Source organism: Pezoporus occidentalis, unplaced genomic scaffold, assembly GCF_034315485.1.
Source record: "Pezoporus occidentalis ecotype Australia unplaced genomic scaffold, CSIRO_AGI_Poc_V1 ctg1, whole genome shotgun sequence".
Classification (NCBI taxonomy): domain Eukaryota; kingdom Metazoa; phylum Chordata; class Aves; order Psittaciformes; family Psittacidae; genus Pezoporus; species Pezoporus occidentalis.
The window spans coordinates 3,800,696-3,814,394 of record NW_026912778.1 but is presented as its reverse complement, the minus strand read 5'-3'; the positions used below and the strand labels follow the sequence as shown (position 1 = coordinate 3,814,394).

General features: G+C 36.9%; 1 protein-coding gene across 3 annotated transcripts in view; it reads right to left on the bottom strand.

Moving 5' to 3' along the window:
• The window catches only part of TLL1 (tolloid like 1), a 149,214-nt gene that overhangs the window by 33,125 nt on the left and 102,390 nt on the right, over nucleotides 1–13,699 (bottom strand). For all 3 annotated transcript variants that reach the window (XM_062614225.1, XM_062614148.1, XM_062614061.1), the window contains 4 exons: nucleotides 11,024–11,139; nucleotides 4,609–4,711; nucleotides 3,073–3,189; nucleotides 1,903–2,048 (listed from right to left, as the gene is read on the bottom strand). In XM_062614225.1, the coding sequence (XP_062470209.1) occupies nucleotides 1,903–2,048; nucleotides 3,073–3,189; nucleotides 4,609–4,711; nucleotides 11,024–11,139 (482 nt within the window). The remainder of the gene's footprint in view (nucleotides 1–1,902; nucleotides 2,049–3,072; nucleotides 3,190–4,608; nucleotides 4,712–11,023; nucleotides 11,140–13,699) is intronic.

Genomic DNA, 13,699 nt, shown 5'->3' with positions numbered 1-13,699 from the left:
AAAAACAGAACACCTACGTTCAGGCACTTGGACCTAAAATGGAAATCAAACCCAACAGTGAATGTCTAGGCAAGGCACTTCAGAGCAGTTTCCAAAGTGACTCTCATGCTCAATGAGGAGCCCCGTGGACAAGCCAGTAAGAAACACTGCAAAAACAGATATAACAGAAGGCTTGTGCCTTTCTGGGGCACCTCGTTTGGTGCTCAAGGGCATCTTGCCACTCTGGAATCGCAGCTCAGACTCTCCCTGGAAAAGCATGTACTTTTCAAGTCCTTACTGTTGGAATATTTTTCTTTTTTTCCCTTTCATAATACATCTAGCAGAGGCACTAACTTGAGACTACCACTCAATTATACCTCTGCTCAGTTTCCTTTTTCTTATTATGAGGTGTCAGTCCACATGTTCCACCTCTAGAGAGTGCCATAATACTAAACAGGCTGCAGGAAGAACTGGATGTTTCTTACAGCCTCAACTGCTATCCTACTAAGTTTTTTTTGCTTGTAATTATTTTCTATATGGTGATGCATGAACATGTCACCTTAACACTTTCAAATAGTTCATAATCTGGTGATTAGAAGAAGATCCTAAAAGATATGAAGAGATGGAAGTTTGATTCTCCAAGAAGTGATAATGAAATGTCAGTTCATGCAATAATGTACCACATGTAGATCAACACTGAGCATCTGTATAGAGATCAAATGCTATGGCAAGTCTCTTATGCAGAGGCAGAGTGCTGTTTCTTTTGGGATCACACTGAAAAATACTGAGCATCAGTAGCAGACTAGAAAAACTCCATGTCTAGTCAATAAATTATATAAAGTTACTGAAAACATTGGTCATTTTCAACAGTGCTTAAGAAGAGCAATTGGCATGTTATGTTACGTAATTTTGAGACAGGCAGAGTCTGAAAACTCTTAGGACAGGGAGAGCTGATCTTTTCTGCACTAGACCCAACATTAATTCAGGATACAAAAAAGTGAAAATGAAGTAGAACCTATAAATTTATTCCAGCTTCTATTGCTTATTTTAATAATTACTGATAAAGTCCCAAACCCCTGTTATATCATGCTGAGACCTTTCATCAGTTATAGCAAAAACTTGCCATACCCCTGACATCTGTCTGTAAGAACAAAATTACAGTCTGGAAATTACATCTATATTTATTATACCTGTGTTTATACCTATGTGCACCATAAAGCCATGAAGTTTATATTTTAAAAAGAAGGGTTCTTGTCATTACTTCTGAAGTATATTCAAATAAAACAACTGAACTCAAAGTAAGTTACTAAATTTATCTATGAACTTCAAGACAGAGTATCGCATATGCATAAAAGATGTGTGAAATATTATTTTTCTTTGTTATACAATAGTTTACCACTGTTTAACGATGTTATGCACAGAGGGATGTACACTAAAGACATGCAAGTATGACTCACCATGGGTTTTTTCTTCCCTCTCTAAATATAGGTTTATAAACTGAAGTTAAGTGGGCAGGGTTTTTTCCCCTTCTCAAAACAGAAGTCAAAAAAACCCACAGTGGTTTCTTTCCAGATAGACATTCCTTTTTAACAATAAGATTCAGCAAAAATTTAAAAATCCCAATTACTTAATAGAATATTAAAGCATCCTTGCTGAACTGGATTATATATTTGCTAAACTGCAATTATTGTCAGTATTTCTAATTCAACATTCTAATTCAAATAGCACAGAAAACATGAAAAACCTTTAATGTTCTTCAAAACTTTTGCAGAAGAAAAGGTTTGATGGAAAGCAGAATTAGATTCTGGAGCTTATTTTTCATAGAGAATTCTTAAATTCATTCATAGGTTTAATGAGCATTCCCTTAAAGGTCACTGTTACTTATCCACTGGATGTTTTTCTGAGATAGTTAAAAGGCCTTACCTCAAATGCTTGAAAGGTTAATCCAACATTGTAGTTTTCTGATACTGTTATTTTCCACACACATTCCTTCATTGGTCTGTAGTCATCAGGATAATTGGGAGACTGGATCTGGCCTTCATTTTTGTGGATTTCACCTCCACAGATAGCTGATAAAAGCATAGAATTCTTACTGCCAATAATATTTTCTATTCCCCATACTCAAATTGACATTTTACGCTTCCCTTTTAAAACTAATGATAAGATTTTTCTTGAGAAGACTTTAAAAGTCTATGAAGGACAAATTGTAAAAACCACAATCCATTTAAACCTCTATATGTATTTTAGTTAGTGAATATAATTCATCATTTCTAGTAGCATTAAACATATCTACAAAGTTCAGGAACATTTTGGAATCATAGATAATCTGAATCTATACATTTCACAGAATATATTTAAAAGGTCCAAATTATTTAATTTTACTTTTTGCTCACCTTTGAAATACATTTAATAAACATTCTTCGTTTATATTTACTAACCTTTAGAAAGAGATGAGACAGAAATCCCAAGTTTTATAATTATCTGTGCACTTTAACTTACAGTTTATCACTTAAAAGTTATACTGAATTTGAAAAAATAGCTAAGATAAATAAACAATATTTTCATAAAAAGTAAATGGGCCTTTAAGGGCCCACACTGATAATCATGTAAAGATCTGTGACTATCAACTAAATTATACAGTTTACTACCATAGATTAAATATTTAAGAAAACAGGCTCTATTTTAAACAGGTGAATGCTGACTTGCTAATAGTGTGTGCGAGTGTCTCTAGTAAGTAATCCCAGCGCATAGAGAAAACTTGTCATGTTTTTCTGAAGAATAAACAGAAAATACTCAAGGAAATTTTTCCATACACTAAGCACAAGAACACACGCATTTAGTTAACTGAACGACTGGTAAAAACCACTTATGAATATTATCATAGGTATGCCTGGAAAAAGAGTTCAAATAAAATTTGAAGACAGGAAATGCTTCAAAATGTTCTGTCTAGGAAGTTAACACCTGCTATCTCTTTTTAGTAATAATATGCCATTTTTGTATTAGATTATTTCTGTCTTTTTTTAATATATAAGGTATCCAGTTACTATTTTTTCTTCTGTAATCAAGTCATTTTCAATGCTGTAAGAGGCTTACCTTCATAGATTGCTGCAAAACCTTTCCCAACCCAGTTGCTGCTGCTGCGGAACTCGATCCACATCCTACTGTCCGAGGATGCGAGAACTTCTGGCAGTTTGTCACCACAAAACCTGCCTAAAAACATGCAACCAGTAACTGCATTTTCTGCCGCCTCTGAAGCCAAACGCTGCAAACATTTATACAAGTGTTTAACATTATAAACAGGAGTAGCATAACCAACTCAGTGGAACTATTCACATGCTTATGTTTAAACACGTGTTTCTGCAGAGCATGACCTAATACACAAAGATTTCATTACTAAGCATTCAGTACTTCATTTCATTGTAGTGAGGCTCACAAGTCTAAGTATAAAAACTCAGGGGAATTAAGTAGAGAAGTTATCATTACATATTGTTTCCATACATACAAATCTGGGCATTTTGGAGTTGGAAAGTGAGTACTAAACTTTAGAGAGGAACATAATCTAGCTCACAGTAATACCACTCATTGTGTCTAAGGACCAAAGAGATTTAAAAACTAACAACCAAATGACCCTAGACTATATTATCCTCTTAAATTCAGCCTAGGTAGGTGAAAGGGAGAAGGGAACAAGAGAAAAGAATAATTACAATCTGGTCTTAATTGTTTCTTCTTTTCTTTTTAAGGCCAAAAGAATAGGCACCACTGTTAAAAAGCTGTTCTCTGCTCCTGCCTCCTTTCCTTTTTTCTTTTTTTTTCTCTTCTATTTTTTCCCCCACTATTATTAAACTGTGGCTGTTAGGACGCTAACAAATAGCTTCATTGCTCATTCTAAAAACAACAAAACTGACCCAAGAAGTCGGAGACATTCACATTTCCTATGGGCCTGAAATCTCCAGTTTCAAATAGAGGAGATCATGGGATATCAAAATGACCTTCTGAATTGGGCAGTGCCATTGTGGGCTGTGAAATCTCCCCACCAACCTCTGAATTAAGAAAAGAATGGCTGCAGCTTCTGGCATATTAGTTGCCACTCTAAATTCATTATTGCTTTGCCTGTCTTTTCTCTGCAAGAGCAGGGAAGGACATGCAAAGTAGAAATAGAAGTAATCTTCTATTCCTAATTTTGAAAGTACAAGAACAGAGCTCATAAGTACAACTCTAGAGTGGGTGCTCTCACCCACAGTGTTATGTGCTCATCATGTGCTGTATGGGTTTCCCATCACATGCTCTAAAGGTTTTTCTGTGTACTCTTTCTCCATTTCCATGAACAAAACTATGGCAACTTCACATTTCAATATCCATAAGCAAAGCAAAAAGTTTCACATTTTGTAGTTTCCATCTTTCCACACATGCAGCTGAGTAACAGCTAGATGCAATGAAAGGAAGGCTGAAGGCTTGAAGTGAGGGCTTGAAGTAAAATAAACTACTTATTTGAGGCCCTTTAGAGGTTTCTTCCCATCACCAAGTCTAGATACATTCTAGACACCTAAAATCTAAGAGGTTTGTTCTGGGTTCAGCAGCAAGCAAGTCCACTGAACTCCATGAGTACAGTAACTATGGATAGTTGCATACCAAGCAGAGGTGATTTTCTCCAGTAGCCATCTCTTACTTCAATATAATCGTACCAACAGAGACTGCTCTTGTAAAGGTCCATGGTGGTGAAGTTTAAAACAATCTGCAATCACAGAACACCTAATTAAATCACATGTGGTTACTAGAAAACGATCACAACAACATTCCGCAAAACTAAAGTCAGCGTAGAAGGGTTACCTGTAACTGGATTCTAACTACTTAGACACTTACCCAGCCTCTCAGTTTTTTATAGTAAGTAAAAGTTGTCTGGGAACATTAAAAGTTTTTTATTTAATCTTGAGGGGTTTCAAGACCAACTACTCATTAATTCCTTACAGGGAGCTTATCACTGAGAAATAAAAAATTGAGAATGCTAGTAAGACAATATAATGTGTAAATATAGTTTTAAGTATGTTATTTGATAAACTTCCTGCCAATTCTTCTTCCGTTCAATTCTAACTATAATCAGCACTGACAGTTGTAAAAAAAAGTTATTTTGGTTTGTGTTTCCCTCTACTACTGTTTTGACAAGATAATTTATTTTCAGACAAGTTAAGCATTGACAATAGTGGAGAGTAATGCCGAAGACAGCATCACTAAAACAAATAGTACATATTCTCTTAATGACTCTTTATGAAAGTATAATAAAGCTTTTTATACAGAAATCTGAGTTCTGTGTATTTCTGGAACTTTTGAACTTGGACTTCCAATTTTATTAAGCACATCTGTAAATAGACATATTTTCAATACTTAATACCTGGACTATCCTAGACTGTTACATTATTCCACTTTGGTTTAGAAGTTTTAAACTGCCATAAACTTACGCTTTTTACAAATACACCTAAATCCAATGAAAGGGCATGAATTGGAAATTATTTTATAATATATGAGTGATTTTTAATCTTCTTGTTCGGAATTATCTCTGCAATTGCAGGACATGATCCTAAGACTGACCATATGAGCACCCAAGTGGTTTTATATTTAGCTTTGATCCCAGGAACTCAAAACTGAAACCTGCTATTATAAAGCAAACATGAATTGCTGCACAGTAGCAAATACCTTGCACTGCAAAATATATCTCCATGGAAGCCTATGAAGCAGCTGTGAGTGTTAGCTGAAAGGAGAGGAATTTACCCTTAGTCCAGCTGCAAGAAGGAAATACAACACCATAACTGGAACAATGGGCCCAGAGTGTCAGATGGGATGGTTTACTTCCACCTCCTCTGAAGGCATCAATTGTCTCTCCAACCACAACATAGTACATTATTAAACCAGATGGGCAGAACTTTTTCAGACTGTTTAATTTTAAGAAGATAAAAACTATTGGAGGAAGCTAATTTAAAGATAACAAAGCTTAGTTGTTTGGGTGCATAGATGGTAGAGAGTCACAGTAAGACTTCAAACAATGTAAAAGGGAGGCAGTTTTTCACAGCAAAAGACTATGTGTCTTAACATTAGGCTAGCAGGGGTTTTCCTTTCACTTACTTTCCACAAAAAGTAACTAAATACATCCATATGAGCAATTACATTCTCAAGAATCCCCTTTGTTTTCAGTGGAGAATGGGAAACTTTCTGAGTTACTCTTAAAAGCCGTATCTTCCTGTATCCCACAGGGCAGACACCGCAGAAGACCAGTGGAAGACCAAACTCACAGGTGATTCTATCCCGCTTTTACCTTTACTACCATGATGCCACGGGAAACAGAAAACATCTGTAAGGCCACACATAAAATCCAACAGCCAGAAGTCCTGTACAGTGAGGCACATTATGCTGGCAGCCACAGCTTTGTGGGATGAAGGTATGGGACAAGAAGCATGCCAAGGACCATCAGAACAGCACTGAATAAATGCATACTTGTTCTGATGGTTAAATATGGCCAAACATTCATATCCAGAAGCTGCTACCACATCCACAAAACCTGCAAAAGTGTTGCTTAAACAGCACTGTGCCTCTAACACTGTTCTCCACAGGCACATCCTGCAAGCAGCTTTGGTATGTCTTCAGCACATGCAACAAATATAGCCTGTCCTCTCTATTTGCCCTCTTCCTTCTGTCATTTTAGGGCCAAAAAGGGAGGCAATAATTTAGTCTCAGATCTATATGCAGAGAATGTTCTGCTTCAATGTTAGTTTGATACTTCTGAAATATATTTTATGTTAACTCATGTTCAGGTTCCCATTGGCACTCTGATTCATAAAGACCTATAACAATGAATAGCCGAATTATATTGCAGGCTTCCTTCCTGAGCTTAGGAATAAAAACGGACTAATGTGAAATAAGACACAATTGCTGTGCAATCCCTTCCCTACATTGCAATAGAAATTACAGTATAAATTAATATACTTAAGGAAAACATGTTCCTTATACTGAAAGGTTTGCAATAATATTCTAATATCAACTTTTCACACTTCTTCTAACTTACATGCACCCTTTCCCAGATGTCTAACCCACAAGGCTTTTACTATTCAGGCAGTCCTTCAGGAACATGAACTGAAGAAATAAACAAACAAATACCACCAGAATTCAAAACCCACCTCCTTACCATATTATTCTCCATGAGAAATATGCAGATCTGGCTAAAAGTACAATTATTCATATGCCTTCCCCTGCTTCAGTTTTTTATTACATTTATAAGTGCTATTTGAATCTACCTCTGATGATGGCAGAAAGGTCCTGTATATTCTCTCATTCATACAGCAATTCTGTCTGTCCTTTGCAGACTGTTTCTTTTCTAATTTGTCCTTCAAATAAAGAAGCCTCACCAACTACAAAATTTTTGTTCTACTCAGCTCATCCACTTTGCAGTTCAGATTCCTTCTAAACTTTCCTTTTTTTTCCTGAGTGTCTCAGACAGATAGCTCTGTATCCTGCTGTACTACTTGAAAACCCTACTGCCCGCAACAGTCTCCTTCTCTTTTCCCACTCATGCCCACCTCACCCCAGCAGTGCAGGCAAATGGATTCGCAAAGGGGAGCCTTTTTCTCTGCCCAGATGAGATGCAGATGGATGGTTTAGGTTCAGACCACCTTCCACATCTGCTTAAGCTAACCCAGCTGGCTCTGTTGGAAGCAACTTATGGAAGCCACACTCATGGAAGCTATAGCTCCTTCGCTGGCTCAGCTGTGCAGAGCCTTGAGGTCTCTCACCAGTCCAGCCACAAGTTTTCCATTTTTCATGACACAGCTGAAACACCATATTTTTCTGTTCTATGTTTGGAAATTTGCCTTTTTTAAAACCCTAGCTGCCAGGACAGAGTTGGGAAAAGAATGGTTTTACTTTGGTGTTATCATGCCATTGTTTCAAAAGTGCTGCTATCTAAATGGAAACCATTAAAATTTAATAAGCCTCCTCAATAGCCCCTGCCTTTGAAACTAGATGAAATAACCGTCACAGCCTTTTCTCACTCTGACAAGCCAAGGTATTTGATGACACAGCAATTCCTTAACATTGACCAGAATTCATTAGCTGTACATAGGCAGAACCCCCAGTCTGTCACAGCATGATTTCTGGTTGGGAACCAAACAAGTAGAAGTATATTTAAGATTCTGATTTGCAATTCTGGAAAGCATTAAATAGAGCTAACCAAGGCAGAGCTTGTTCAAGGGGACAGGATGGCTGAAATTCTTCATAGGAAAAACAATCAATGGGTATTTGTCAGCACAATCAAGGAATTATTGCTTACACAGCAGATTCAGTTGTGCTACTGCAGCTTCTGAGAGAATATATCACACCTCCTACTGCCTGGGCTAAGAAAGCAAAAAATATATTGTAAACACCAGGTAGCATTAAGTTTTCTGTAGGTGGCGTTTTTCCCCATGTCAATCAAGGATTTATCTATCTGTCCTATTTCATCATTCATGTAAAATACTAAGGAAAGTAATATAACTCACTCAAAAAGGTGAATTCAAAAAAACCACACTGGCACAGTTGCAACTCCCCATGCCAACAAAATTTCTACACACCAGAAGGCAGGGTTCATCCTGGCACAAGGCATACAGTATTACTAACATCATCCTCCCCCAGAGATTTTTCTGTATATAGATGTATTATGTACAAATCTTAAATCTTGAGAGCAAGTAAAAGGTGAATGAACTGCCTTGTTTTAGTAATAGGGATGAACACATTTTAGGTTGAGCTGCCAATTTATGATGCCTATCAATAAAAGGAATGCTACAGCTAGTGCATACCCCTGCAGTCCAATCCTTCTTGAATTTTACTGCCATCAAAGATCAGAAGTGTCTGTACTTGCAGAAAGCAGCGTCGATAGAAGTCCTCCAAACTATGGTCAAACAGCACAATGTAAAATCTCAATAAACAAGAGACAAGAGCTAGACAATCTGGACTGATGCTTTTTCAGTTTATTTTTAGGTGACTAAAGTGCCTACTGCCATTTCAGAACATGATGTGATGTACTTATACATACTCTAACCTCCACACAACATTCTCGAAATCTATCAGGGTCAAATCAGCAAACAAATGAACAAAAATTTAAATAATCTTGTATATTCCCTGTATAATGTGAATATTACCCTGAATGAAACACACAATAGTTAAGAGTTAGAGCTCGTTCCTGCTATCTCCTATTCACATCAAGCACTTGCTGCAAATAGGTCTGTTATCTCACGACAGACAATATCCTATGGGAACAGCACCGACAAAACAGACTTTTTGGCATTAGCACAAACACCCTTTAATTCATTCTTGCAGAATTATATGGAGACTATGAGAGCTGGAGGTCGGAACAGGGCATAACAGACGTGACTCATCACATCCAATTTCAATCAGAACATTCTGTTAAGTCTTTTTCCCCATTTGGGAAGGGGGTAAGATGGGAAGGGAGCCAGTTTTCTTACTTCAAGATAGGGGCTTTCTGCCATTAAGCTTTGGTACAGTGTAATACAGTTCTAGTGGTGGTTGCAGTCTCAATGGTATTAGAAATGTAATTGCACTAATATCCACAGATAGGTTTACATAAAGTTGGAGTATGATATGAATATGTAAGTGTGACCATTTTCTACCTCATACATTAATGCCATTTTCAAAAGCTAATAATAATTGTAGTTGAACTCTACAATTTTCATTTTTTTTTTTTAGTTCAGAATAGAGAAGAAATCTAAGCCAGTTCTGTTGTCACAACAGCATCTAAGAAGCCACACAAATAGTGGGGACATAAAATTACCTATCTAGATCAATCTGCATATTTTATGCAAAGTTTCTCTTATTCATCTGTTTCCATTTGTTCTTCCTTGCCAACCTGCAGAGCCACCCACGCCCTCTTAGCACTGAGTGTGTTTATTTTTCCTCCTGTCCCTGGCTCTTGCCCAGAGGAGGGCAAATGCTTTCCAAATGACTGTTTTCATCCCCCACAGTGGCAAATGCTCTTACAGCTCCACAGCACCTATTAGCACATTAAGAACATATATTCTTGGTATCTACCAGGACCCTGGTAGAAAAAGAAACACAGAATAAAGTAATTCAGTCAGGAGAAAATTATGTCCACTATGGAGTAGGTGACCACTTACAAAACTGACCGAAGGATCTGGGGGCAAATGCTGGATTTTCCTCTTTGGACTTTCCAGTACTGAGGCTGGTGTTAGGTTCTATATTTCACTCCTCAGGCTGCATTTGACTGCTTAATATCAGCCACTGGTTCTTGTAAAGGAACTTACATCCCTTTTTGCCGCCCCCCCCCACAGATTTTGTCTCAGTGAAACTTCCCGTCACTCCCTCTCTCCTCTATTTTGAGGCAGGCTAATATTTGAGCCAATACTTTAAGATTCAAATAGCATGTTTTTAAAGCATATACAAGATCAGGATTTGCTTTCAGTAGGATGGCACACTTCTCTCCCTAAACTACTCACCAAGCCAAGTTCCCTCCTGTCACTTTTCCTCCTAAAACTGATGTCCAGGGAGTAAAACTATATGCACTAGAACTGATACCAGGAAACAGCTATAATGACACTTTCTTTACCCCATGTTCTTACTGTTTCACTTCAGAAACACATCATTCAACATACTGAGAGCTTCCTTAGGCAGAACCCAGCTATCAGTCCCACACAGCTCATTCAGCCCATGCTGAAAAAGAGATCATTCAGAAGTCTGAACTACTTCTTCCACCTTTACACTGAAGCACCAACTGAACTGGAAGCCAGTTTTGAAGAGATTTCATGATGCAAATGTGTAGCAGATTGAAATCACGCCTTCATTTCCCATGGACAGCTGCCAAATAGATGATGTGGTTCTAATGCCACAGACCAAAGTCAAGTCTATAGCACATAGTTCATGGTCTCATTTTTTATGGCATACCATGTTTTCAATTATTATACAAGCTTTAAACTTAAATGAAAAGCTGAATTAACACAACATTTTATTTTGAAAATAGTATCTATGTTTAGCTGAGGGAATGCTAAAATACCTTCTCCCCTGGGGTCACAGAGATTCTCCATATGCAGTGTGTGTAGGAAGGGTAACCATTTGGAAATCCTGGAGAAGAAAAGTTGCCTGTAGATTCCTGCAGTGTTTCGCCACAGGCTGAAAGAAACAAAATACAGTAAAAATATAAAATTGAATGTGCCTAACAGAGAAAAATGCATCTTTTCAATATCTACTCTGAATATATTTAACTCACTGCAGATGCAGAATAGAAAACAGACTAGTTATTTTATGATTTGCTCAAAACAATGATTTTAAGCCACTCTGACATTCATTCCACTTTACACAGGATGTTTTTATTCTATGAACTATTTCACTTGTGTTCTGTCTGCTGACATAACCAAAATTACAGCAGTCTAAAATGTCACTGTTGTCAATCAACTGCAAAATTATATGTGTAACTTAACTTTGGTGAAAAAAAAGTTTGCCACACCATTAGATACCTCCTTTAAGAACTAAAACAAAAGTAAAACAAAGGTTGGCAAAGTATGACTGTCACCACACTGGAATTTCATCAGCGGTTTCACTTGCCCACGAGAGATTGATCTGACCTAAACTCATTCATTTATACTGGTATAGAAGACTAAACCCTATATTCAACAAAATCTCTTGTGACAGTGATTTGTAGACATACGAATAATAAAGCAAAGCAAATGTAAAGTCCTAAAATACTAAAGGCTTTTATATTCTTTATTATTGAAGGTTTTAGCACCCCTATCTCACTTGTCAATCATGCTCCTAGCTGCTGGCAGACTGGTTAATAATTCTCTTCACACTAAAGTATAACATTGAAAACTCCTGCCATTCTCCACGACTGAAACTGATTCTGGTAGAGTGTCGCACCTCAGTCAGTCATCTTTTTTGACCTTAATCAATTTGGTTTCACCCACCGATTTTGCAGGTGTGATATGAGAGATGTGAATTTGAGAGTATTATCCCATGACTGACAGTGTAATCAGATCTGCAGTGCTTTCAAATTACAGTGCTACCACTGCCAGCAGGTGAACTACTGTATCATCAAAATCTCAATGAATTATAAATGATCTGGAAAATCTTTAAATAAATGGGTACATTGCTTATGACAAAGACAGACAACACAGCTGTAAAGGCTGTCTTGTTAAAATGAGTCTAAGATGTAATCTGACAACCATACCATAGGCATAATCTACATTCAATCCATTAAATATACTCTCTGACACTGAAATGGTTATTGTGATGAGGAGAGAAAAGAAAGATTGGTGCAGGCCCCCAAAAATTTAATAGCTAAAGTCACCGTCACGGTGTCCTTTAGGAGTGAAACAGAAAAAAAAAATTCTTTCCCTCCCCTCATTTAAAATATGTGGGTTTATCTTTTCAAAAAATGCAGGCAGATGCAGCAAATGACACATAGAAAAAGGGTATTCAGTGCTAAATAATTATTTCTGTACAAAGACTTTTCAATGAAAAGGCTATATCCATAATTAACCATAATTTATTTTTAACACAGCGATGAATGTAAACTTAAATAAATTGCAGAGTACCATACTGGGTTACCCCAGCACTAGTGAACTGTATCATAGCTTACAATGTGTCTATAAAGCGCTTAAGAGAAGGCCAAGAGTAAAACTGCAGTCTTGTACAGAGGTAGAGCAAAGCAGAACCCAAAGAGCAGATACCCTCTGCAGCAGATGCACTCATGACTCAGGAGATCTGTGAGAATCTAATTATTCCACTCACCACTTTTAGAGCCCTCTCTTGATCTTCCCCCCATGCATGGCTTCATTGACACTACATGGCATCAGTGCAGTCTCATGAGGCATATAACCGTACTTCAAGATTCTTTAGTACCCCTACTCACCAACACTACTGTTACTAGGCAAGCCTAGAGCAGATGATATGATGAGAGACGGGGAATATTGACAAATATTGATTATGAAGTCATGTAATACACAAGGTGAAGTATGTAAGCAAAATGCCATCAAGGATGCGACATTTTGGTATGACATGAGATATCAGATCAAATGCAGTCCTGCAATGACTAAGAGAGAGAAGAAAGACTCTGGCATAACTACCCCTTACTCTACTAAAGTCCCTAGATTACACCATTACAAAAATAAACACATCAATGAATTATGCATAATAGCATTACAATTTTGAAAAAAAATCAGAACTTTTCTTTCTTATACAGAGTGCAAGATTATTTTCTCCAGAACAGTAATAATACTCCATGCTCCATATACAGAAGTTGTATGTAGCCTTAAAACTACGGATTTTAAGTGTAAAAGGTGACACTAAACATTTTGTTTTTCTAGGAATTATAAAATAAAACTACTTAATACAAAAATTTATCGTATATCAAATGCCTGGGAAAACTCTATCAAATCTAAATTTTCATAAATATATATATATATAATGAAATTATGGGAAGCATACAAAAACTGTAATTGGGTAACTTCTAAGAATTAATGGAATTTACAAAATATGTTTGGACTTTACATTTTCCACCACATTTATAATTTACTTTAAAACTCCTGGTGTCTCAAGGGAATTGTAACAAGAACATCTTATATCAATCAATAGCTGAATTAATTGTCTATGGAATCTGAGTTCCAGGTTGGCTTTCAGAGCCACTGTGGCAGGGTGATACTTGGACATTTCTTGTTTACAAGCACATTCCAAT